The 27,710-nt window shown below is 37.6% G+C and overlaps 1 protein-coding gene across 10 annotated transcripts in view; it reads left to right on the top strand.

The window, feature by feature from the left end:
- The window catches only part of MLLT10 (MLLT10 histone lysine methyltransferase DOT1L cofactor), a 252,759-nt gene that overhangs the window by 102,492 nt on the left and 122,557 nt on the right, over nt 1-27,710 (top strand). For 9 of the 10 annotated variants that reach the window (XM_059911207.1, XM_059911201.1, XM_059911191.1 and 6 more), the window contains 3 exons: nt 5,693-5,796; nt 9,377-9,470; nt 11,397-11,492. In XM_059911207.1, the coding sequence (XP_059767190.1) occupies nt 5,693-5,796; nt 9,377-9,470; nt 11,397-11,492 (294 nt within the window). The remainder of the gene's footprint in view (nt 1-5,692; nt 5,797-9,376; nt 9,471-11,396; nt 11,493-27,710) is intronic. The other variant, XM_059911217.1, reaches the window with a different exon arrangement.

Raw genomic sequence — 27,710 nt, 5'->3', positions numbered from 1 at the left:
TGCTATTAATGTGGTTGGGTTTACATCTGCCGTTTTACTTTGTTTTCTTTCTTACTTTTTTTTTTTTAATAGCAATTTTTTGTTTTTGTTTTTTCGGCTGTGCTGGGTCTTTGTTGTTGTGCGTGGGCTTTCTATACTTGCGGCCAACAGGGGCTACTGTTTGTTGGGGTGCGTGAGTTTCTCATTGCGGTGGCTTCTCTTGTTGCAGAGCGCAGGCTCTAGGTGCATGAGCTTCAGTAGTTGTGGCTCGCGGGCTTTAGAGTGCAGGCTCAGTAGTTGTGGCGCACAGGCTTAGTTGCTCTGCGGCATGTGGGATCTTCCCAGACCAGGGATTGAACCCGTGTCCCCTGCATTGGCAGTCAGATTCTCAACCACTGCGCCACCAGGGACGTCCCTTACTTTGTTTTCTTTGTCTTGTGACTACTTTGTTTTTCTCTTTGTACACTACCTTCTTTTATGCTTATAAGTGGATGTTTTCTGGTGTACCGTTTTCATTCCTTTCATGATTTTTACATTATATTTTCTTGGGTTATTTTCTTAGTGGTTGCTCTAGGGCTTACAATATTCATCTTAACTTACCAGAATCTACTTAACTCCAGTAAGATATAGAAAATTTATAACATTCATTTTATTTCTTTCCTCCCCACCTTTGTGCTATTATTATTATAGATATCATGTCTCTATATATACTACAAGCCCCAAAATAGTTAAAATTATTGCTTTATATAATCTTATATTTTTTTAAAGAAGCTAAGAGATGAAGACCACAGATATATTTATAGAGTGTGTCTTTTCCTGTTTACCATTTTTATTTCTCTTCATTTCTTCCTATGGGTTCCAGTTACCATCTTGTGTTATTTCCTTACTCCAAAATAACTTTATTCCCACTCTCTTTCATTGTGTTGTCATTGTCACATACATTACATTTCTGTATGTTATAGTCCCAACAGTACAATTTATGAACATTGTTTTATGTGATTGCTTTTTAAATTAAGAGAATGAGAAAGAAATATCTCATCATACTATCTTTTATCATTTCGTATATAATTACCTTTGTCAGAACTTTCTTTGTTTTTTTAATTTTATTTATTTATTTATTTATTTATTTATTTATTTATTTATTTATGGCTGTGTTGGGTCTTCGTTTCTGCACGAGGGCTTTCTCTAGTTGCGGCAAGTGGGGACCACTCTTCATCGCGGTGCGCGGGCCTCTCACTGTCGCGGCCTCTCTTGTTGCGGAGCACAGGCTCCAGACACGCAGGCTCAGCAATTGTGGCTCACGGGCCTAGTTGCTCCGCGGCATGTGGGATCCTCCCAGACCAGGGCTCGAACCTGTGTCCCCTGCATTGGTAGGCAGATTCTCAACCACTGCGCCACCAGGGAAGCCCCTCTTTGTTTTTTAATTGGTCTATATATTTATTTTTTAAAATTTCAGCTGTATTGAGGTATAAGTGATGGGAACTCTTTGTTTTTTTGTGTGGATTGCAATTACTGTCTAGTGTCACTTAATTTTAGCCTGAGGAATTTCTTTTTGTAGTTCTTGTTAGTGAGGTTTGGAGCAACAAAGTATCTCAGTTTTTTTGGGCCTGAGAATGTTGTTATTTTGCCATTATTTCTGCAATATAGCTCTTCTGGATATAGGATTCTTGGCTGATAGTTTTGTTCTTTCAGCATTTTGAATGTTATTCCACTGCTTTCTGTCCCCTATTTTATTTCTAATGAAACCTCAGGTTTACTTGTATGTGATGATCCATTTTCCCCATTTCGCTTTCGAGATTTTCTCTTTATTTTGCCTTTCATCATTTTGAGTGTGCATCTCTTTGTGTTTATCCTGTATGGTGTTTGTTGAGCTTTTTGGTTGTGTAGGTTATTGTTTTTCATCACATTTGGGAAGTTTTCAGCCATTATTTCTTCAGGTACAGTTTCTATCCTTTTCTTTCCTCTCCTGATTTTCTCATTATACATCTGTTAATGCAGTTAATGGCATACCACGTTTCTCTGAAACTGTTCTTTAGGTAGTATAATCTAAAAAATCTGTTCCTTAGATTGTATAATCTCTATTGATCTATTTTTAAAGTTGATTCTTTCCCTACTGCCAACTCAAATCTACTGTTGAGCCCTTTTAGTGAGTTTTAAACTTGAAAATTTCTATTTGGTTGGTTTTGGTCTCCTAAGTCCAACATCTTGATTCCCTGCAAAGACGGTTATCGATGCCTGCTTTTTTTTTTCTTATGAATGGGTCATACTTTTCTCTTTCTTTGCATGTCTTATAATTTTTTGTTGAAAATCAGACATTTTATTTTATTTTATTTATTTTTTTGGCTGTGTTGGGCCTTAGTTGCGGCACACGGGATCTTTGTGGAGGCACGTGGGATCTTTTTCATTAAGGCACGTGGTCTGCTCAGGTTTCTTACTAGTTGCGGCGCGCAGGCTTGTCTCTAATTGTGGCGTGCTGGGTTTTTTTTTTTCTTTCTCTCTATCTAGTTGTGATGCGTGTGCTCTGTAGTTTGCGGCACGTGGGCTCTCCCGTTGAGGCATGTGAGCTCAATAGTTGTGGCACGTGGGCTTAATTGCCCTGCGGCATGTGGGGTCTTAGTTCTTCCACCAGGGATCGAACCCACGTCCCCTACATTGGAAGGTGGTTTCTTTACCACTGGACCACCAGGGAAGTTCCTAAAAATTAGACATTTTAGATACTATAGCCACTCTAGAGAATGAGTCTTCCTTCTCCTTGTAGAGACAGAACCTCTGCACTAGTGCTCTGGAGCTGGGGATGGTGACAACACTCTGCTTCTCCTGAAGAGGCACGTGTACTCTGACAGGGTGCTGGAAGGAGGGAAGGGTATAGTAGCCCAGATTATCCCTCCTAGCATGGAACTTCCATTCTGCTAGCAATCTGGGGAAGGAATGATAGGGCCCCAGGAATCTTGGCCTGTTTTTAGAGTGGGAGGCTACGAGTGGGAGCTACCAGGATGAGTAGTAGTATGAGAGTAACTGGAGACCTGGCCCTCCTCGGGTAAAATTGTAGCCTTAGACTAGGATCTGTGGAGAGAGGGAGCCCTCATCTTCTTGACAGCGCCACCCAGAAAGGAACTTCCATCACAGGAAGCAGTATGTGGGGGTGGTGGTGGTGATGGGGGCAGATCATGGCTCAAATGCCACTGGCTCTCACTGTTCTTATTGAGATTTAGTAGATTGTCTTGGGTAAAATATTCTGTTTTCTGCATGTCTTTAGGACAATTTTCAGAGACTTTATCATTTTTATTTTACTTTATTGAAGTGTAATTGATAAACAGTACCATATAAGTTACAGATTTACAATATAGTAACTCATAATTCTTAAAGGTTATATTCCATTTATAGTTATTATAAAATATTTGCTATATTCCCTGTGTTGTACCATATATCCTTGTAGCTTATTCTATACAGAGACTTTAAATGGTTCTTTTTCACCTATGAAATGGTTAATTTACTGAGGAGAGGATCCGTGGACCTCTTCACTCTGCTATTTCAGAAGTCTGGAAGGCCTAACTTCTTTAAAAAAAAAAAAAATCTGTCATTATTTTAGTTTTACTGAGTGGTCAAATGATGGTGTCTTTTCACTGTCAGCTCTTGGAAGTTACTGAGATATTCTTTGAGGCCTATTTGCATATTTTCCCTGAATTTTGCCATTTAAAATGTTATTGTTTCGGGACTTCTCTGGTGGTGCAGTGGTTGGGAGTCTGCCTGCCAATACAGGGGACACGGGTTGGAGCCCTGGTCCGGGAAGATCCCACATGCCACGGAGCAGCTAAACCCATGTGCCACAAGTACTGAGCCTGCGCTCTAGAGCCCATGAGCCACAACTGCTGAGCCCGCGTGCCACAACTACTGAAGCCCATGCACCTAGAGCCCCCGTGCTCAACAAGAGAAGCCACTGCAATGAGAAGCCTGTGCACCACAATGAAGAGTAACCCCCGCTCACTGCAACAAGAGAAAGTCCGTGCGCAGCACCGAAGACCCAACGCAGCTAAAAATAAATTAAATAAATAAATTTTAAAAAAGTTACTGTTTCAATCTGCTCTGTACTTTTCTTTTTAAAATTTTATTGGTCATTTATAGGCTAAAAGATGTATGTTAAATGCTTCCATTGTAATTGTTTGATACTGCCTTCTGGTAATTTGAACAGTTAGAGATGCTCTTTTAAAAAATTAATTAATTTGGCTGCATCAGGTCTAAGTTGCGGCACGTGGGATCTTTTGTTGTGGCGAGTGAGCTTCTCTCTAGCTGTGGCACATGGACTCTAGAGTGCGCGGGCTCAGTAGTTGCAGCATGCGGGCTTAGTTTTGTTGCAGCACGTGGGCTCTTTGTTGCAGTGTTTGGGCTTCTCTCTAGTTGTGGCGTGCAGGCTTCTCTCTAGTTATGGCGCGGGCTGTAGAGCGCGCAGGCTCAGTAGCTGTGGCACGTGGGCTTAGTTGCCCTGTGGCACGTGGGATTTTAGTTCCCCAACCAGGGATCGAACTCACGTCCCCTGCCTTGGAAGCTGGATTCTCAGCCACTGGACCACGAGGGAGGTCTCTAGAGATGCTCTTATTCAGTGTGTCTAGGTTAGTTTTGTTGTAACTAAGGATTTTACTTTTTAGAGATATAAAATAATTTTTGTAATTCAGTTCAGTCTGAATCCATGTCTTTCAGCAGAGGAGTTGAAATTCATTTACCTGACTTTACTATATATTAGGCTTTTTTGGAAACTGCGTTCTTATCAATATTGTTGAATGGTGTTATTTGGCACCACAGTGCATAGTGGGGGAAACTTCTCCAAGTTTAAAAATACATGTGGTCCTGTTGAAGTTTGCTAGGTTATACCTTGTTACTGTTCAGAAATTGGTTTCTTTTTAGAATTGTATCATCTGAGTATATGTAGTTAGGCATTAATTTTTGTATACTCAACTTACAGTCAGTTGATAATTTTATTCCTTATACACTTGTAGATGACCATTTTTATAATTTAGTCTTTCATGAAAAAGTGGTACTGTCTATCAGCTATTTTCAACTGGGAGAAGGACCAGATAGATGTCAAAGTTGCTGGGAGTGAGTGTTCATTGGCCAGTACCTCTTGGGGACATCTCTGATCTCCTAAAGTGTCTTCCTCCCAGGCCTATTATGTCAGCTTGGCAGGGCTGAATGATAGGTCATGTGGGATTCTTGTGGACAGTTGGAATGACCTAAACCTTGCTCGCTCATTTAGGACTGTCCTTCACCTCTAAGTCCCAACTTCCTGTATCAACCTCCTTTATTTATGCTTACTTCCAGCAGAAAAGAAAGACAAATCTCTTTTTACACCTTTTTACAGGAATCAGTTAAATATTGGTGAGGAGGAGTATATTAATACTGAGGTGGGGTAGGCTGTGTCATGCCCCCTGGCCTCAGTTCCTGTGAAGATTCTTCCTATCTTATGGGGTTTTTGAGTCTAAGGAAACACTGCCTTGTGAAATCGTACTAGGACTGTTTATGTCTGTATTGATGTTTTCATGTTTGTATTGTTTGTAAAAATTAGATTACAGTCAGAAAAAAAACGAATTCATGATTTGGAGTAGGTTAGATAGTAAACCTGATCTTGACTTCTGAAGATAACTATAAAATCCATATTTGTGTGAAGCACTCGTAAAGTTTTTGTTTTCATTTCAATTTTGTTTTGTTTCTTTACTCTAAGACTTGCTACATTTGTGATGAACAAGGAAGAGAAAGCAAAGCAGCCACTGGTGCTTGCATGACATGTAATAAACATGGATGTCGACAGGCTTTCCATGTGACATGGTAAGTATGTTTCTGTCATTGTACAGAAGTGAAATTGGGAATACCTTGTAAGTTAAAAACTTAGGTACCCAAATATTATTAAAGTAACTTTTGTTGGGATAGTGTCTATGTTTATATTTATTGTAATAGAGATAATTCTAATAATTGAGTGTATTTACCAGAGTCCAGTAGGTGGACCCTGGTTCTAGTGTCTTATTCAGTTGCATTTTGTTTAAAATACTTCTGTTGGTTACCTACCCTTGGATTTGTCATTAGGATTAAAAGAGCTGATTAGATAAATTTAGTGCAGTGCCTGAAATACTAGTAAGGATTTAATGAATGATAGCATTTTTTCACTGTCTGTGTTTCAAGAGGGGGAAAAAAAAGCAGTAGCCATCATTCTCAGTATTCTAGTGGCTGTTTCTTAAAGAGTTACTTAAATGTTTTTTTAAATAACATATTCTATTTTTGTTTTGTTCATGTTTCTTTTCAGTTTTTATCCATGTACCTATTTGTTGCATAATTTTTTTAAATCACAGTTTAAATGTAACATTGTTTTTTTTTTTTTTTTTAACATTGTTTTTTGATAATTTTGGTAAGATGATATAGACCACTAGCAACATTGAAATGGCTGCATTATATCCTATCAAATGTTAGTATTTTATTTAATGTTTCTCCAATTTCAGACACATTGTTTCCAAATTGTTTTATAATATGTGGTGCTGTAAAGAACGTTTTATGCATTCAACAAACATAAATGTAATTTCCTTAGAATAGTAACTAATGATAATTAATAGCTATTATGTATTGAGTATTTACTATGAAGTGGGCACAGTTCCATGGAGTCTGATTTCAGGGCAAAAATGGTGAACATTATTATTGTTCTTAACACGTGTTACTAAATTTTTGGAGGCAGTGTAAATTGATACAAAACTTGTACTTATATGTTTTTTTTGAGCATAAAATTTCAAAAGCATAAATTATCCTAAAACAAAACATTCAACATAATAGACAACAATTAAAAATAAAAGTTCGGCGAGACTTCCCTGGTGGTCCAGTGGTTAAGACTCCATGCTTCCACTGCAGGGGGCACGGATTCGATCCCTGGTGGGGGAATTAAGATCCCACATGCTGTGTGGCCAAAAAAATATAAATAAAATAAAAAATAAAAGTTTGGGAATAACTCATGTAGTGATTAATTTTAAAAATCAGTCCATATTTAGCAGCCAGTATAGGAACAGGCTTTATTTCCTGAGCTTTTAGTATGTGGATTTATGAAGTCCATTTTAGATTACTTTTGGGGAATGGAAAATATATATTTTTTAATATTTATTTATTCTTTTGGCTGCGCTGTGTCTTAGTTGCGGTATGCGGGATCTTCATTGCAGCCTGCTGGATCTTTAGTTGCGGCGTGTGGGATCTTTTAGTTGCGGTATGCGGGACCTTTAGTTGTGGCATGTGGGATGTAAATCCCTGACCAGGGATTGAACCTGGGCCCCCTGCGTTGGAAGCATGGAGTCTTAGCCACTGGACCACCAGAGAAGTCCCATGGAAAAGATTTTTGTTTCTTTTAAATTCTCTTAATTGAAAAATGGGCAGAAGACCTAAAGAGACATTTCTTCAAAGAAGAAATACAGGTGGCCACTAGGTACGTGAAAAGATGCTCAAATCACTAATTATTAGAGAACTGCAAATCAAAACTACAGTGAGGTACCACCTCACACCAGTCAGAATGACCATCATTAAAAAGTCTACAAATAACAAATGCTGGTGAGGGTGTAGAGAAAAGGGAACCCTCCTACACTGTTGGTGAGAATGTAAGTTGATACAGCCACTGTGGAAAACAGTATAGAGGTTCCTCAGAAAACTAAAACTAGAATTACCATATGATCCAGCATTCCCACTCCTGAGAATATATCCAGACGAAACTGTATAATTCAAAAATATACATGCACCCCTACGTTCATAGCAGCACTAGTCACAATAGCCAAGATGTGGAAACACCCTAAATGTCCATTGACAGATGAATGGATAAAGAAGATGTGGTATATATATATACACACATATATAAACACATACACACACACACACACAGTGGAATACTACTCAGCCATAAAAAGGAACGAAAGAATGCCATTTGCAGCAACATGGATGCAACTAGAGATTATCATACTAAGCAAAGTAATTCAGAAAGAGAAAGACAAATACCATATGATATCACTTATATGTAGAATCTAAAACATGACACAAATGAACCTATCAATGAAACAGAAACAGAATCAGGGACATAGATAATAGACTGGTGGTTTCCAAGGGGGAGGGGGATGGATTGGGAGTTTGGGATTAGCAGATGCAAGCTGGTATATATGGAATGGATAAACAACAAGGTCATACTGTATAGCACAGGGAACTATATTCAGTATCCTGTGATAAACCATAGTGGAAAAGAATGTACATATATGTATAACTGAGTCACTTTGCTGTAGTACCTCAGTAATTAACACAACATTGTAATTCAGCTATACCTCAATAAAAAATAAAAAGAATTCTCTTAATATTGTATTTAAGTTTCCAAAGATGAAAGACCTTTTTTGGGTATGAGATACATACTAGTACTTTAATTTTGGAATGTTAAAAGTGGAAGGTCAAATTGACAAGACGATGATTCTAAACTTTAGCACTTCGTGTTTTTTAAAAATATGAATATCATAGCTTTAGGTTTCAGTTCCATTTCTTCCATTGTTTTTTTTAAATTTTTTTTTTTAATTTATTTTTATTTATTTATGGCTGTGTTGGGTCTTCATTTCTGTGCGAGGGCTTTCTCTAGTTGCGGCAAGCGGGGGCCACTCTTCATTGCGGTGCGCGGGCCTCTCACCACCGCGGCCTCTCTTGTTGCGGAGCACTGGCTCCAGACGCGCAGGCTCAGCAGTTGTGGCTCACGGGCCCAGTTGCTGTGCGGCATGTGGGATCTTCCCAGACCAGGGCTCGAACCTGTGTCCCCTGCATTGGCAGGCAGATTCTCAACCACTGCGCCACCAGGGAAGCCCTCTTCCATTGTTTTTGTCTAGAAAAACACAGCTTACATTTCTCTTACCTACTGTACTATGGTATGACTTGAAGCATTTTCCTTCTAACAGTATGTAATCTACATCCATGAGTGAATACCATCGTATGTCATGTCAGCCCTTTACACGCCTGGCCTTTCCAACTGTACCTGTGATAGAGATTGGAAAAGTAAAATGAAATGTTAGGTTTGGGGTGTGGGGATATTTTAAAAGAAATTTAATGTCTACTTGGTGACATAAAATGTGAATAAATCTTCATCCTTGTTAGAGATGGATGAAAAGTTTATTTTAAACCATGTATATAACTTTAAGAATATATCAGTCGTAGGATGGGATGAAATGTTCTTGCTCTCAGCTAGAATAAAGCCTTTTATTTTCCCTTTTTTTCTTAGGAGATGTAGGGTTTTCTTATAAACCCTACATGCTTGGAAGTGAATTTTAAGTTTTATATATATTTCTCTATATAATATATATAGATATATATACACACACCATGGTTTGAAATTTTGTTGATATACTTGGCTTTTTTTTTTCAGTGCTCAATTTGCAGGACTACTTTGTGAAGAAGAAGGTAATGGTGCAGATAACGTCCAATACTGTGGCTACTGTAAATACCATTTCAGTAAGCTGGTAAGAATTTGTCTTGAATTTAATTTTAAAATGATAATAATTAGTTTTGACAGTAGAGTTGAGTCTTTTATAGAAAAGGCATAATAGCCATTACTTTTTTTGGTTGTTTGTGCTTCAGATTAAGTTTGCTTAGCGTGTTCTTTGTTGGGAATTAAAAGCTCTAGTAATTTTAAAAGATTTTGCTTTGCTTGGGTTCATTTATAAAGGTGAATATTCTAAAATATTCTACTTTAGAATATATATTAATAGTTAATAGTAAATGTTGGTGTACATTTAGTAGAAAATACAAATGTATAAAGAACTCTTTGTAATTTACCACCGTTTTCAGTTAATTTAATTTTTTAAGTTTGATTATGTATTTTGTGATTCTCTATCACTTCTCATCTTTTTGCTTTATTACTATTACCCATTTTATTATTTATTTTCATTTTTATTTACTTGGAGATAGTAAACCTGAAACAAGGCTCTTTTGTAACTTCTTGGTTAAAGATCTTGAGAAAAATATATTTAAATGCAACTTTGGAAATATTAGATTTGATCACTCTTTACTGTCACATAGTAGCATGGATGAGTTAGTATTATTTGATTAACCATTACATATTTTGTGTCCATGTTCCTTTGACAGATCAATATTTCCTAAATGCCCCATTGTCTATTTCTCAGTCTTTAGTGGTATCAGATTTGTATACTGAAAATTTAAGGCTTCTTTTTTTTCTTTAGTGTCTCACTGTTATTTTTTATTGTTACCTCTCCCCTGTGAATAGGGCTATTTCTTTCTTTTTTAAAAATAAATAATATCATTAGGGGCCCCTTTCTTAAGAAATGAGCAGCTCATGACTCCAGTATTCTGGTTCATGCATATAAAATATTTAAGATTGTACATATATATTGTTTAATATTGAAGACTTTGATTTATTTTAATGACTGTCAAAGAACATTGAAGTGTTCTAAGAGAAATCTTGAGATAGTAAAATTGAAAATTTGCTTTAGGATGTTAAAACCACATTGGAATGTTCATTTTCTAAATCAGAGATGATATAGATAAAATACAGAAATAATGAAAGTGGATTTTGAACTTTGCGTAAATAGAATTTTTTCATTGTTACTTATTAATATGCTGTTATCCCATTTGGTGGTTGGGGGAAAAAGTCTGTTTAATTTAATAAGATTGTATAAGATCTATGTTTGCATGGAAGTTGATCATCTTTTATAGTCACTTTTATCTAGTTTAAACTAATTAGTTACGGTACCACCAAATTTTAACACCTCCAGTAACTCTGTCATACTTTATTATGAATCTGTGTAAGTATTTTAAATAGAAATGTGTAATAGTTTTAATAATGCTTTGAAAAATGCATGGGTCTAATGCTGACATTTCCTTTCATTTTTTTTTTCTATATGAACTGCAGAGACAAATTTTTAGAAAATTGTATGCCTTAATACTGAACGTATGAGATTAAAAGGCTTCTTGCTTTTCCTAGTGGCATAAAGTAACTCTTCAGATATTTTCTTTTCTTTTCTTCTGGTCTTGGCATCCTCTTTCAATATGGCATTCTCTATTTTTGGTTGAAACATCTTTAGTTTTTTAAACCAGACATTGAAAACTATAGTTGATCTCTTTAATGAGGTGGTTTTGTAATAAAATGACAAATAAGCTACTGCTTGTTTGAAAATATAGTCTGTTTTCACACTTTTTAATAAACGTACAAAAACATGGCATTAATGTTAGATTTAGGGTTAGATTTTCCTTTATAATGCAATATATAATATATGGATGGTGTCTGGAGTATATAGTTTGAAATAGACTTTTTTTTTCCTTCAGTAGACATTTTACAGTACTTCACACTTGAATTGGTTTAAACCTAACAAAAAAGATTTCAAATTTTATATACATATACCTATATGTATACATATTTTCTTTTTTAGAAAAAGAGCAAACGGGGATGTAATAGGTCATATGATCAAAGTTTAAGTGATTCTTCCTCTCACTCTCAGGATAAACATCATGAGAAAGAGAAAAAAGTAAGTGGATTTGTTGTTGCTAAATCTGTAGCACATCTACTTAATAGATTTTTTTCCCTTTTTTAGATAAAATTAAGTTCTTGATAGCTGAATGAAAACATTGAAATACTGAAAAATTTTGGCTAATACAGAGTATTAAGTCAAAGAGTAGGTTTAAAATAATATGCCATATTTGTGAATATGGTTGTACCCATTTCAACTGAAAATTTGAAATATTGAAAACTTGATTGAAGGCATGTGAGGGATTTCTTGCATGTGTTACTCTCGTCTTTTGAAATCTTTGGGTAACTTTAGCAATAATGGTTTGTTGCTAGATATTATTAACTGATTATTTCACATGTAAGTCTCATCAGCCTTTTCCCTTTATAATATAGAACAATTTTGAAGTTCTATATATTCTTGACTGTTATTTTTTCCCCAGTGGTGCTAATGGTTTATTATTTTTTTAATGACCAAATATCATACCATTTGTTTGAGAATATTCTGTCTTTTAATTAAAACACTAAAAGCTTGCCTAATACTAATCTGTCTTCTTCTGACTTACCTGTTTTCTGCTTACATTTTTACTTATTGTAAAGGATATGAGTAATTTTTAGTAAACTACTGATAAATACTGTAGAATCATTCATAGGACACATTGCCCACATAGGAAAAGGGTACTGCTATGGACTGTTTTCAGCAAAGTGAAGATACAAAGGACTTCTTCAGTTAGGAAAGAATATTACTTTTAAACAGTTGGTGTAAACTAGTTTGGAAGATATTTCTACAGATTGTGTGAAAAACTAAATCACTTAACATTTTCATGTTTGTAAATACTTAGGAATTTGGTTAGAATTTGTTTCTTTTTTCAAGGTAAACATTTTGAAAGCTTAAATTTTTTGTTTTGAGATTAATTTTCCAATTATTAGTGAATAATAATTATAACTTTATATCCTCCTTCCGAACATTTGTCAGGTTTATATATTTTTGGTAGGTCTTAGGCAACAAGTACACATATTCATTTTGAATTCTTTAATGAGGTGGTTTTGTGATAGTGACAATAGTAGGGTTTGGTTTTGCTGTTTATTGTTGCTTGCGTTGCTCATGGAAAAATGGCAGATTTGGTTTAATTAGCAGTTTTTGTAACAAGCATTGTGAGATTTTATTTAAGCTTTTTAATCACGATTGAGGAAGTCTTAGGTAGGGCTTATTATAAATTGTGAAAAGGGAAGTCATACCAATGATGTTCTTATATTCTGCCATTTCATGAGCATTATCTTGTTTAAAGAAGTATTTGCTGTATGACCATATTTATCTTAATCTATGCCCTGTCATGTTATTTTTAATGGACAATTATTAAATGTAGTACAGTGTTTAATAAATACGGTACTGGTGACTATATTTATTTATTAATCTTTTTTTCCCTCTAGGAATGAATTAAAGTTTTCATTTTATGAGTTTTTGCAGTTGTTGAATACTGTATTAAAAAACAATGTATGAAGTTAGTCAAACTTGTTTAGCTTTAACTTCTAGCAGTTGGTATTTTCATTAGTATGTAAATACTATTTGAATTTTACTTTTAACACGTATAAGTTTAGTACAACTTGATTTTGTTGTCTGACTTAAAATCAGTTTGTGCATTTTATTTTCTAATAATTAAGATTTTCTGATACTCTATAAAGGCTGTGAGATAAACATACTATAAATTTATTATTATTGTTAGACTTGTTGGCTTGCCTTAGGAATATTTGGGGAGGGACTTTTTTTATTATGGTATGATGTTAAGTGATAACGTAGCTGTAAAGATTGGGTGTTATAGACTGTCTTTCTCTTCATCCCTCCTTACCTCTTTTAAGATTTTAACATCTAATAGGGTTGTCTTGAAAATATGCATATCGTGTTATAAAATGTTTTGACAAGTAGTACTTATAATCTATTTGGATTTTACTAATTTAAAATATTATATATTATGAACTAAATTTTGGTGATATTGTTCATAAGATACATCTGTGTTCATTCTGTCACATGTTTATTAAGTTATAAGTAAGTGATGGTAAAGAATATTTAATACTAAATATTGTATTATCCAACTCACTTATTTTTAAATGAAATCAATTTATAAGTTAACTTTTTATATATAACTATAAGAAGATTAAAAAAAAATTGGACTGGCTAAAAAGTTCGTTCGGGTTTTCCATAGGATACAAAAACCCAAACGAACTTTTTGGCCAACCCAATACTTAGCCTTTGCTTTTCAGAGAATTTCTGTGTGGCCCAAGATATATTATTACTGGTTAGATATTAACTGTGAAATGCCGCAAGGAGAGAGGAAAAGTTAATGGTGAGATATACCTTTGAATGAGAGACAGTTTCTCTAAAAATTGGCATATATATTTTTAAAAGAATCAAAGTACATGTTTGAAATGAATGAAAAGCTATGCATATTATAGGAGGGGCTTAATTCAATCATGAAATAGTTTGGATCATGAATTACTGTTTAAGAAGAATATCTTCTAAGACTATTAATGTCAATTAATGCTCATTGTAAAATAGAATTTTTTTTTTAAGCCTAGTGTTTTTGTGTTTACAGAAGCACTGTCATAGAGTGAGATGTGGGCAAGAGTTAGGAAATGGAGATGCATATCAGACTTGGAGGCATGCAATTGTTTTGTGAGGCTCCGAGCTTCAGAAAGGATTTTTTTTCCTAAAGGCTAAGTTGGAGGTCATCATTTAGAAATCAGTGGTTATTTATTGCATTGAGATAATCTGTACCAGTTCATTTGATCCTCACTTTATCCTCTTCCCACTCATCAATGTTAACTTATATTGTATCAGTAGTATAGTATTATGCTATACTAGACTTACAATACTTTACAACCACATTAACATTAGTGGCAGTGTATCTTGTGGAAATATACTCAGTTCCAAATAGGTATAACAGAAATCCATCTGTCCCCTACTACAATTAGAGGGATTTATCTCCCATCCTGTACTCTACCCCCTTACTTGCCCTTGGTTCCATTCTGTTATTAATAACTGGCAACAGATAAAGGAGTTATTGCTAGTATAAATACTGTTAGGGTGCTTTGGGAGGTTGGGGGAGATAAGCTTTTTGGTTAGTGTTTTGTGAACCTCAGGGAATTGACTGGACTTCCCTTTTGTTTAGGACTGTTCATCTCTTTGAAGAGAACTGGGCTACTTCTGTGGTCCTTGGAGGAATAAAACTCTCAATCACAGAGCTGTCATTACTTCTCTGTATTTTTTTTTTTTAAGTTTTCAGTTTTGAGAGTCACCCGTTAACACGCGTGCGCGCGTGCACACACACACACACACACACACACCCTTTTTGTACTTCCTTTTGGAAATCTTCCACTCAGGTTAAAGCTTTAAGCTTCTACATGTGCAAAGAGTTAAGAGAGGGGAAAGGGCAGGGCTTTGCAGGAACAGTAATTTAGAATGTTTGGAGTGTGTGTTTGGTGGGGCTGAAGAGTGACGGGAGATGAGACTATTTAATTAAGAAGGTCATTTCCACAGATGTAGAGAACAAACGTATGGACACCACGGGGGGCAAGGGGGTGGGTGGGATAAACTGGGAGGTTGGGATTGACATTTATACACTAATATGTATAAAATAGATAACTAACAAAAACCTGCTGTATAGCACAGGGAACTCCACTTTGCTGTACAGTAGAAACTAACACAACACTGTAAAACAACTATACCCCAATTAAAAAAAAAAAGGTGTCATTTCATGAATAGTTTTATAAGTAACGCTAGTTTTATCCTTCATCCTGGGGTGTTGGGCAGCCAGCTAGAAGGATTGACTTTTTTTTTTTTAACTTTTGATTTTGCAGTAATTTTAGACTTTTGGGAAAAGTTGCAAAAATACTACACATTATTTCTCTGCACCATTCACCCGGACTCCCAGGATGTTAGCATTTCATCCTGTGAGCTTTATCATGTCCTCCCTTACTCTCCCGCCTTTGCCCTCTTTCGCTCACTTTTCTATGTATAATCTTTTTTTCTGAACTTGAGGCGGTGAATTATAAATATAATGCCCTATTAGCCTAAGTACTTTAATGTGTAGTTTTAATAAAAGGGGAAATTTCCTACATGATTACAGTACAGTGATCAAAGGCAGTAAATTAACATTGTTGCAGAACTATTAGATCTATAGATCCTATTTGAATTCCACCCACTAATGTCCTCCATACTAAAAGAGGGAGACTTTTTTTTTCTGCTCCAGAATCCAATCCAGGATCACACATTGCAGTCAGTTGTCCTGTCTCTTAGTTTTTCCCAGTCTGGAATATTTCCTAATTCTTTCTTTGTCTTTCCTGACCCTGACACCTGACATTGTTTCAGGTTCTCTGAGGCTCACTAAATCTTAACAGTGGATTTTACAGCCACACCCTTGCTTTGCTCTCATATAGTGGTTTTCTGACAGTAGCCTAGATTTTATGTTTTTCTGGAAGCTAGTCCTTACTTTAGCATTGTTTACTGTCTGGAAAGACTGGCAACTTATAAAACCAGCAGGTCTTGGTTCCTTTTTTGTCAGTGGTTTTCCTAGTTTAGTTTATCTCTATACTGCTTTTTTACTATAAATAGCAAAAAGACTGCACTTTCAACATATTACCTAGAAAATCTCCTTGTTAAATCATACAATACATTGAGTACACTTTCTCTTTTCTATGTTACCATGGGCATAATGTTGCTAAATGTTGTTACTACATAACAAGAACCCCCTTTCCTCTAATTTTCAAGTACATTTTTTTCTCTTTTAAGCCCTCCTTAGCAGCGTCCTGAAAGGCTAGGAATAGTCTCTTCCATGCTTGTTAGGCTTTCACGCATCATCTCCTAAGAGTCCTTCCAGCTCCTGCCCACTGTCGAATTCCTAGTGACTCCCACATTTTTAGGTTTTCTCTTATGGTAGCATCCCATGCCTTGTAACAAAAATGTGTATAAATTACCAATTGCGGCATAACAAATTACTCTGAAATTTAGTGACTTAAAAGTATAATAAACATTTATTGTGTCATAGTTTCTGTGGGTCAGGAATTTAGACTTAGCTGGGTGTTTCTTGCTCAGGGTCCCTCATCGGATTACAGTCAAGATGTTGGCAGGAGTACAGTCATTTGAAGGCTTGACTGAGGCTGATAGGTATGCTTGCAAGATGGCTTATTTACATGGCCACTAAGTTGGTGCTGGCTGAGCAGGAACCTCAGTTTCTCGCCGCATGGACCTTTCCATAGGGCTGCTTGAGTGTCCTCATGACATGGCACCTAGCTTTTCCTAAAGTGAGTGACCTTTGCCCAGAGTAAGAGAGAGCAAGGTGAAAGCTGCAGTATTTTTTGTGACCTGGCCACAGATATCACATGGTGTGTGTGTGTGTGTGTCTGTCCCTGTCCTCCCAGTTAGATGCCTGTTTTTCTAAACTATATTTTGGTGGTAAAATATATATAAAGTATCATTTACTGTTTTAACCACTTTAAAGGCATACCATCATTTTTGCAATATTCTAATGGATACATAGGGCAGTCTGTTCAGTGTGGGTGGATACTGCCTAGGGACAAAGATCATTGGGAACTGTCTTGGAGCATGGCTACCACACCCTGAGAATTACTCAAATGTCCTGATTCTTACAAATTTTCACCCACAAGTTTTAGCATCCATTGATGATGCCACAAGTGTTTGACAAAAGGTGATTTTCTAATCCCATCATTCATTCTACATCCATTAGTTGGTATTCTGTTGTAAATTAGTCCCTCCCTCCCTTTCTTACTTCAGCAGTAATGGGGAAGGGAGAAGTCTGTGGTGGAAATGAAGAGGTGGTATAGGTATAGGAGGAAAAGTAGGAGAGACTGGTATTTTGGAATCTAGGGAAGTGAATATTTCAAGAAGGAGGGTCATTGCATATGAAAGATCAAGTAGTATAATAATAATAAATATACTGTTGGCCCTCCGTATCCATGGGTTACATATCTGCAGATCCAGCCAACTGTGGAAGAAATTCCAGAAAGTTCCAATAGGAAAAATTTGAATGTGCCAGGCTCAGGCAGCTGTTTATGTAGCATTTACATTGTATTAGGTATTATAAATAATCAAGACATGATTTAAAATATATGAGAGGATGTGTAGGCTATATGCAAACACTATGCCTTTTTTTAAAAAAAATTATTTATTCATTTGTTTATTTATTTATTTATGGCTGTGTTGGGTCTTCGTTTCTGTGCGAGGGCTTTCTCCAGTTGTGGCAAGTGGGGGCAACTCTTCATCGCGGTGCGCAGGCCTCTCACTACCGCGGACTCTCTTGTTGCGGAGCACAGGCTCCAGACGCGCAGGCTCAGTAATTGTGGCTCACGGGCCTAGTTGCTCCGCGGCATGTGGGATCTTCCCAGACCAGGGCTCGAACCCATGTCCCCTGCATTGGCAGGCAGATTCTTAACCACTGCGCCACCAGGGAAGTCTTGAATTATTGTTTCTTGACTGCATTTCTGTTACTGAGTCCAAGCTCGCTCTGCTTGCATCAAGACAGGCCAGTGAATCGCAGAGGAGGTGTTGAGGCAAGGAATACAACTTTATTCGGAAAGTTGGCAGACAGAGAAGGTGGCAGACTGGTGTCTCCGAAAAACCATATTATCGGGGTTTGGGTGCCAGTTTCTTTTATAACACAGAGAGGGGTAGATGAGGAAGTAAAGTAAAAAGGCCGTAAGTTTTGCACATATCCCCTGGAATGGCCAGCCTCTGTGAGGGAGTGTGTTAATTTCTTCTTTCTTGCAGCCATCCACAGGTGGACAGGGTCAGATTGTCTCCCGGTGAGCTGAACAGAGGCACTTTAGTTTAACATTCAGGCAGAGGGGCAGGGTTCCCTGAGGCAGGCCATTATGTATGATTAAAATAACAAAAGCAACAAAAAGCAAACGTTAATGAAATCAAACAGATCGAATATGCAGTCTGATTTAGCTCTTCCCTGTTAATTTTCCTTTGTTCCTGCATTTCCTGTAAGATCAATAATTATGGAGACCTGTTCAAGGGCAAGCCTTGCGGCCAGGCTTAGATCACAAAATGGCTTAGGCCAGAAATGGCTTCTCTTATGTCAAGAAAGCCATGCCTGGTTCTCTTTCTCCGAGACCCCCCTACCCGATCTGCTTACAACTTCGTCACCTGGATAATGGAACAGAGAAGGTAGACGAGGGCAGAATCCTAGGGGAGATATTGCTAAGCAGGTTGGGTATTAGGATAAGGAGACAAGTTATTTTCAAAAGTGTTTAAAGTGAAACTAGGGAATGGGGGCATATAGATTTGGAGGAAGTGTTGGAGCAAGGGCCTGGAAGAACTCAGTGAGGTCCCAAGAACAAGTAAGAGAGTGAGTTAACTGCAAGGTTGTGAAGAAAGAATAGATCATAGTGGTTGAATATTTCATTGGTCTGTTTTGGCATCAGTTGTTGGGAGACAGTTCTCCGTGGGACTCTGACATTTGTACACGTCTTGTGAGCAGTGGCCTCAACTGCCTTTGTTTATCTTTTCAAAGTTTTTATATAATGAATACCCTTGGAAAATGGAGGCACCATCCAGAGCAAAGGCAGAGTTGCATATAGTCTTGGGAGGTACAGAGATAATACCTCTTTCTGGGGTAATTGGCAAGCATGCTTACTGTTCAGAATTGGGTTCCCTAAGCCCAAGATTGCTCTCCTTAAATGCAACCCACTCTGTGTGCAAGTGTCATCTGGCCTCCTTCGGGTTATCCTGTCAGAATTGGGGGTTGGGGAACGATGCAAATGCTGACACTCTGGCTACTGCTATTGCTATGAGTAATAGAGCCCTTTGTGTCCAACCCAGGAGTCTTGTGTCTTCTTCCAGCACTCATGAAACTGGTGGGCTAATTGTTAGCTTGCAAGTACGGTAAGATCTTAGACCCTTCAAGTTTTGGGGCACAAGATGTGATTATATAGGCATACCAAAGGAGAATCTAAGTGAAAGCCATTGGAACTGAGAATGTTTGGGGACCCTGAGGGTTGTCCACATAGGATTGGCCTTGTCTGTTTAACACACCCACTCTTGTGGTCCGGAGTATTGGGTTACTGTAGTTGAAGGTCTTAGCAAGGTCACAAGGAGTAGGGAAGAGTTACCTAAAGAAAAATAATGGGCAGACAAAAACAGGAGATATCTATTAATAAATGATGGAACAAGGATTTAAGACCAAGCATGCCTGACTCCAAAGTCTGTGAATCTTTTTTCTTTTTAAAAAAAATTTATTTATTTATTTTTGGCTGCGTTGGCTCTTCATTGCTGCGCGCGGGCTCTCTCCAGTTGCGGCGAGCGGGGACCACTCCCCACCGCAGTGCACGAGTTTCTCACTGTGGTGGCCTCCCTTTGCTGCTGAGCACGGGGTCTAGGTGCGTGGGCCCCGGCAGCTGTGGCCCATGGGCTCTAGAGCGCAGGCTCAGTAGTTGTGGTGCATGGGGTTAGTTGCTCCGCGGCATGTGGGATCCTCCCGGACCAGGGCTCAAACCCATGTCCCCTGCATTGGCAGGCGGACTCCCAACCACTGCGCCACCAGGGAAGCCCCTGTGGATCTTTTTTTCACAAGTCTTTCTGCCTTTTACTTGGAGGTTTAATAATCACATTTCTTTAAAAGTTAGATAAATCAGATGTATTACAAATTGAACTATTTTTGGTCTTAGTACAAATGGTGCAGTTTTCATGTGTTCTAAAAAGAATGCTGATACAAAGAATCTCTCGTGAATCCTCTGCTTTGTTCCAGGAAGTTCTTACTTAGACTAGTGTTTGGGAGAAGAGACTTAAAAAGAGCTTGTAACTTAGGAGGGAAAGATTCCTTGTCAAAAGAGGATAAACAGACAAGTTTCAAGTAGATGTGAATAGCCTTTTTGAAATTTTGCTTGAATTTAGATATTAAAGATAAACATTAATACAGTTTGCATCAATTAAATACCATGCCCATGAAATGGAATTTTATGAATAATTGAATTGGCTGAGGGACTAATTTCTTTATTCAGTAGAGTTACTATCTTTTATAAGGTTGAGATTACACATAATGTGAAGACTTAAATTCATTTAGGTGTTTAGAGTTGAATTCCAACTGTCTAAAATCTTAGAATTATGGTGACGGTAACAAATTTTTTCCATTAATAGTAAAAATTTGTTAATATACTTATTTCCTATGTTACACTATCTAGTTTAATTTCCTTTTCCATGGATGAAGAATAGGGACATTAATGTTTAATTGAATTTAATAAATGTTTATGTAGCATCTACTTTATATAGTCCATATCCAAATATTTCCTGTTGTCCCAATAATGTTCTTTATAGCTGACTTAAAAGAAATTGATCCAGGATTCAGTTAAGTATCAAGCATTGCATTTAGTTACATCTCTTTAGTCCTCAGGCTTTTCTACCTTTGGCAATGTTGACATTTTTGAAGGTTCTGTACTAGTTGTTTTGCAGCATGTCCCTCAACTGGGATTTGTCTTTTTCATTTCCTTTTGATTAGATTTATGTTAAGCATACTTGATAGAAATACCACATAAGTGGTGTATTGTTCACAGTGCATCATAACCTTTTTTTTTTTTTTTTTTTTTTTTGCTATCATTGTATCATATTCTTTCAGTGGGGATGGTATTTAGAAACCATTTTTCTTTGGAGTAAGTCCGTGTCCTAGAATGGGCCCTTGCCTGGAAAGTTAATTTGAGACCCCACTTTAGCCCTTCTTACTGGAGGCTGCTTGCATTTATCTGGTGTTGGCCATTGCAAAACCCTTTCTTGTTTCAGCTGCTGTCCTCAAATTAGCCCTTAGTGCTTTGCAGTGGATACCGTTGGTAATTTTGTGGTTTTCTTGTGGCTTCCTTCTCCCCTCACAGATGCTGTTACCATGCAGATCTTGTAGTTCTTTGTTCCACTCTGTTTGTATTTTGGGGTTGATGGAAGTACTTTGACACTTGGTTTTGTTGTAAAATGTTATTCCATGGATTTTTGGTTTTCCTAAATTGTCTGTTTTTATATGGGGATTCAGAGAGATTGAGAAACTACTCTGTTGCCACCATCTTCCCTTTGTTAATTTCTTTCTTGTTACTTTAAAAGGGGTTTCACTATTATTGTATCTTCTTTTATTGTCTGTTTATAAAGACTGTTGACTTTTATATGTTAATCTTATATCAGTTACCTTATTGTTTGAGGTAGTAGTAGTACAAAGTACTTTTACAGTACTGTTCTACTGAATACTTTGTGACATAACAGTTGTATTTTATTTTTTTTTAATTTTTATTTATTTTTTAAATTTTATTTATTTATTTATTTATGGCTGTGTTGGGTCTTCGTTTCTGTGCGAGGGCTTTCTCTAGTTGTGGCAAGTGGGGGCCACTCTTCATCGCAGTGCGCGGGCCTCTCACTATTGCGGCCTCTCTTGTTGCGGAGCACAGGCTCCAGATGCGCAGGCTCAGTAATTGTGGCTCACGGGCCCAGCTGCTCTGCGGCATGTGGTATCTTCCCAGACCAGGGCTCGAACCCGTGTCCCCTGCATTGGCAGGCAGATTCTTAACTACTGCGCCACCAGGGAAGCCCCAACAGTTGTATTTTAAAAGCAAGTGATTTTGTCTTGTTTGGTTTGTTTCTGGTATTCCCTATTTTTTTTTAAATAAATTTATTCCTTTTATTTATTTATTTTTGGCTGCGTTGGGTCTTTGTTGCTGTGCGCAGGCTTTCTCTAGTTGTGGCGAGCGGGGGCTACTCTCCCTTGCATGGGCTTCTCATTGCAGTGGCTTCTCTTATTGCGGAGCACGGGGTCTAGGCGTGCAGGCTTCAGTAGTTGTGGCACGCGGGCTCAGTTGTGGCACACGGGCTTAGTTGCTCCGCGGCATGTGGGATCTTCCCGGACCAGGGCTCGAACCCGTGTCTCCTGCATTGGCAGGCGGATTCTTAACCACTGCGCCACCGGGGAAGCCCCTGCTATTCCCTATTTTTAAGCTGAAAAAACCACCTCAGTCTTAGTTGTAGCATTTCAATTAAGTGGGGGAATGGATGAAGAAAAAGTAAACAGTGCATAGACAGAATGTATTATATAAGCAGTTTGGGGCAGCTCTCCAACTACTTAAACTTCTCTGTGTGAGCTTGTTTCAATTCTTTTATGATAATGGTAATGACAAGGGCCCTAGGTTTCTCTCTCTCTCTAGTAGTTATCACCCCTAATTTTTAAAGTGGTAGAACATACATAAGATCTACTGTTTAAACCGTTTTAAAATGTGCAGTTCAGTGGCATTAAATATATTTATATTGCTGTGCACCCATCACCACCATCCATCTGCAGAACTCTTTTCATCTTGCAGAACGGAAACTCTGCAACCAGTAAGCAGTAACTTCCCCCCCAACTCCCCCCCCAAGCCCCTGGCAGCCACTATTCTACTTTGTGTTTTTAGGAATTTGACTACTCTAGATTCCTCTTATAAGTGGAATAGTCTGTTATATGTACATGCCACATTTTGCTTATTCATTTATTTGTTGATGGAGACTTGGGTTGCTTCCACATTCTAGCTGTTGCGAATGAATAATGCTGCTGTGAACATGGGTGGGTATACAATATCTCTTCAAGCCTCTGCTTTCAGCTCTTTTGGGTATATACCCAGAAGTGGAATTGCTGGATCACATGGTGATTCTGTGTTTAATTTTTTGAGGAGCCGCTATACTATTTTCCATAGCAGCTGTACCATTTTACATTTCTACCAACAGGGTTTCAGTTTCTCCACATCCTTGCCAACACTTATTTTTTGTTTTTGCTTTTCTCAGTAGTAGTTTTGTTCCTTCATGATGATAAGTTATTTGGTCTTCAGCTCTTTGTTTATTTTCTTGGGGCTGATTATTGTTAAATAAACTTTGTCTCATAGCTACATTAGAGGAAAAGTGAGAGGAGTACATTCAAATGTAAATTTTTATTGATTTATTGTGAAGTTCTAGACTAGACCACAGTTAAATAAGTTAAATAGCCACGTGTGGCAGGTAGATACCATATGGAAAGCACGGCTTTAGAAAATAATGAGAGCTTGGTTGTTCATGTTTACGGTTTCTGGACAAATATTAGTGTTACTTTGTTTAAATTATGAAGTGTTTTTATTCAGTTTCTTGTTTACTTCATCATGAAGTAAATATGGGAATCACATGGGCACTAAAAAGTTTTAGGTTCAACCACTAATAGGTAAGGAATTACTTTGTACTAAGTCTTCCAGGTAACCAGTAGACTGGAAAGTTTTTGTGATAAAAAAATTATGGGGATAATAGTAATTTATTCTTTTTAAAAATATTTATTTATTTAGCTGTGTTGGGTTTTAGTTGCGGCACGCGGGCTCTAGAGGGCACGGGCTCAGTAGTTGCATCGCCTGGGCTTAGCTGCCCTGTAGCATGTGGGATCTTAGTTCCCCGACCAGGGATCCACCCTGCATCCTCTGCATTGGGAGGCGGATTCTTAACCACTGGACCACCAAGGAAGTCCCCAATAATAATTTATTCTTAATTGATGAATTATTAGGTGACTCTGCTTAGAGGATAGTTACCTATTATGATTCTGTGTGGTAAAATCACTCACTCAATTGACGTTTTTACTGAATAAATTGTTGTGTAGACCTATTTTTTTTCAAACCTTGTCCTATATAACCACAGCTGATTTTTAAAAATTTTACTTATTTATTTATTTATTTATTTGTGGCTGTGTTGGGTCTTCGTTTCTGTGCGAGGGCTTTCTCTAGTTGGGGCAAGCGGGGGCCACTCTTCATCGCGATGCGCGGGCCTCTCACTGTCGCGGCCTCTCTTGTTGCGGAGCACAGGCTCCAGACGCGCAGGCTCAGCAATTGTGGCTCACGGGCCTAGTTGCACCGCGGCATGTGGGATCTCCCCAGACCAGGGTTTGAACCCGTGTCCCCTGCATTGGCAGGCAGATTCTCAACCACTGTGCCACCAGGGAAGCCCCCACAGCTGAATTTTTTTAAAATAGCTTAGGTTAGGCTGAATGGTTAAAATAAATATACACGTGAGTCAGAGTGAGATTGGTCCAGTGAGAAGAAAATAGAGTTCTTGTGGAAATTTGGCAGAAGTTTCCTGTGAGGCAGTAGGAAATGCTAAGTGAAAGTAGTGTTATTTTAGAAACGTTTTGAATGTTGTCACTGATTTTTCCTAAGGAGATAGGAGAGGACAGTGCTCTCAATTGCATGAACAATATCTTCAGAGTACAAAAGCTAGAAGCTTCACAGTATTTTGAACATGGAGAAGGTTCAGTTTGTTGAAAACATGGGGTAGGGGAATAAGAATGATAAGCATGAAAATATAGGTAGGGGCCATTTATGGCAATCTCAGTAAGAGGAGTTTGCATTTAATAGTGGTACAAGGAAGATTATTCACCCAGTTTTGTATGAGGGGACAGAATTTGTGAACTACTATGATGACTGATAGTTCTCTTTATAACATGTATCTAAGTTTTGTGTATTTGTCTTCCCCATTGAAACAATGGAATTTCTCCATAAATTTTTGTCCTATTTACGTTTGTATTATCAGCATTTGTGTACTGAATAAATAAATAATTTTACTTAATAAGTAATTGAAATAAGGAGACCAGTTTGTAGAATGATGATGATGACAACCACAATGACAGCCAAGCAGCAATAACTAACATTTACTGTATGTTAGACATTTTTCTAGGTACTTTACGTGTATCATTAACTCATAGAATCCCCAGCAACAAACTTGTGCGATAAGTACAATTATTATTATTGTTTACAGATATGAAAACTATGCCATAGAAGTTTAACAGTGTGCACAAGCTAATAGTGAATAAGATAGAGCCAAATGTGAACCCACATAGTCTGGCTCCTGAGTCCATGCTCTTTAACCACTATATTATGTTGCTTAAGCACGTTAGCCTGAATCAGATTAAAAGTAATGAAGTCTAAACTGAGTTTAATAGCTATATGAGTGGAAAGATATGGGAAATGATATTCAAGGCACTGAAGCAATAAAATCTATAAGGCCCGGGATCTGATTGGTAGCAGTAGGGCAAGGGGAAGAGTGCATTGTAAGTGATGGATGGTTACAGGCTGTCTTCACTAGGGGACACGCTACCACCATAAGTACAAGTAGGGCCTTGAGGAAAAAGTAAACATTATAATTACTCATTATAATGAGTAAACATTATAAAAAGGAGGAACTGATAATTCTGATTTTAGTCACATTAGGTGTGGTGGAATGGGAAACATTTTAAAGGCAGTTAGAAGTGTGAAACTGGAGTTTGAGATGGGTTAGGCTAGATGTATATTTGATTCAAATAAGTGAAATTATTACTATTTTAAGAGTTGTAAATTATAATTAATATTGTAAAATAAGGAGATTGATTTGATAGTAAAAACGAAGAGTTGTCAGAAAGACTTAAGTGATGAGGCTTTGCTTGGACTGAGGTATTGGCACATTACATGTAACAGAAGGGAAAAACAATTTGTTTGAATCATATTGTACCCATTGCCTCCAAATAAGCTTTGGGTTTTTTTTTTTTAAACATTATTCTGTGTGCTCCAATTATTCTTTTTTTGTCAAATAATGATGCTCTTCAGTTTTCATTTTCCTGTTTTCTTTCTTCCATCTCAGTTCAAGTCCAGCACTTAGTTCTGGCTTTCTTATGAAGCTAGACTTTGTCTTGTGTGACTCATGCTGTATCTCTTGCTTTGGATATCTTTTACACAATTTTCTTATTTTTTCATTTCACTTTTTTACTACTAGTTGTCATTAGTATATGTCTAACTGCCGGGCTATATTGTGTTTTGTTTTGTTTTTTGTTTTTGGCCGTGCTGTGTGGCATTCGGGATCATAGTTCCCTGACCAGGGATCAAGCCCATTCCCCTTGCAGTGGAAGCTCGGAGTCCTAACCACTGGACCACCAGGGAATTCCCTACATTGTGTTTCAAAACTGATCCGTATCTTTTGTACTTTACTGTTTTTTCCACAGTGCCTAATATGGTTTCTTGAACACAGTGAAACCATGTGAAATGCTTGCTTTTTAAACAAACCCAGAATTTTAAGTATGAGGATAATGAAATAAAGGTAGTATTATTGACAACTTTTGAGTAATTAAGAACTGATTTAGGAGGATTTATAGTTTTAGTTGCATTGACTATAATGTAGTAGTTACATATACATTTATAGGAATATGAAACTGTAGCACAGGATGTTAATGGAGTAGGAGGGGTCTGCTGAGGTCATGAAAAGGGATAATCTCTGATGAGACGTTGAGAAGGGATGGACTTTTATCCATGGAAGAAGAAAACGATTTAGTATTAAATGTTGTAAAATGGATATACTTGTTAAGCAGGTAGAGAGAAGTTAAAGTGAGCATTAAATCATTTATTATTCATTCCTTTGTGTGTTTACATAGTTTGTTTCCTTAACTTTTTCAGCCACTAGGGTATGCCCACATCCCTTGCTTCATGGCCCATCTCGTCTGTTTAAAGCCAGCAACGTTGCAGCTCTCTGATCAGTCTTCTGTAGTCATATCTTCCATTGACTCTCTTCTTTTGCCTCCTTTTTTCTTTTCTTTTTCTTTTTTTTTTTTTTTTAAGGATCATTTCAGTAGCCAAGTTTTTTTGTTTTTTTTTTAACACCTGATCCTTGGGGTCATTTGCATTCTTAATTAATTAATTAATTAATTAATTTTGGCTGTGTTGGGTCTTTGTTTCTGTGCGAGGGCTTTCTCTAGTTGCGGCAAGCGGGGGCCACTCTTCATCGCGGTGCGCGGGCCTCTCACTATCACGGCCTCTCTTGTTGCGGAGCACAGGCTGCAGATGCGCAGGCTCAGCAGTTGTGGCTCACGGGCCCAGTTGCTCCGCGGCATGTGGGATCTTCCCAGACCAGGGCTCGAACCTGCATCCCCTGCATCGGCAGGCAGATTCTCAACCACTGCGCCACCAGGGAAGCCCTCCTTTTTTCACTTTAAGGATCCCTGTGATTGCATTGGGCCTGCTGGATACTCCAGGATAAGTAAATATACTTATATTTGCAAAGTGCCTTTTGCCATGTAAGGTAACGTATTTACAGATTCTGAGGGTTAGGGTTTAGACATCTTTCAGTACCATTATTTTACCTTCCACAGAAGTATTGTCTGGTGCTGTGAGAATGGCTTGAATTCTGCCTCCTAGTGTAGTGATGGCCTGTAATTTTGGATCAGTTTAGCAAGTACTGAGGCTGAATAGCTGCTGC

This window comes from Balaenoptera ricei, chromosome 2 (assembly GCF_028023285.1).
Source record: "Balaenoptera ricei isolate mBalRic1 chromosome 2, mBalRic1.hap2, whole genome shotgun sequence".
Classification (NCBI taxonomy): Eukaryota; Metazoa; Chordata; class Mammalia; order Artiodactyla; family Balaenopteridae; genus Balaenoptera; species Balaenoptera ricei.
This window is presented reverse-complemented; position numbering and strand designations above follow the sequence as displayed.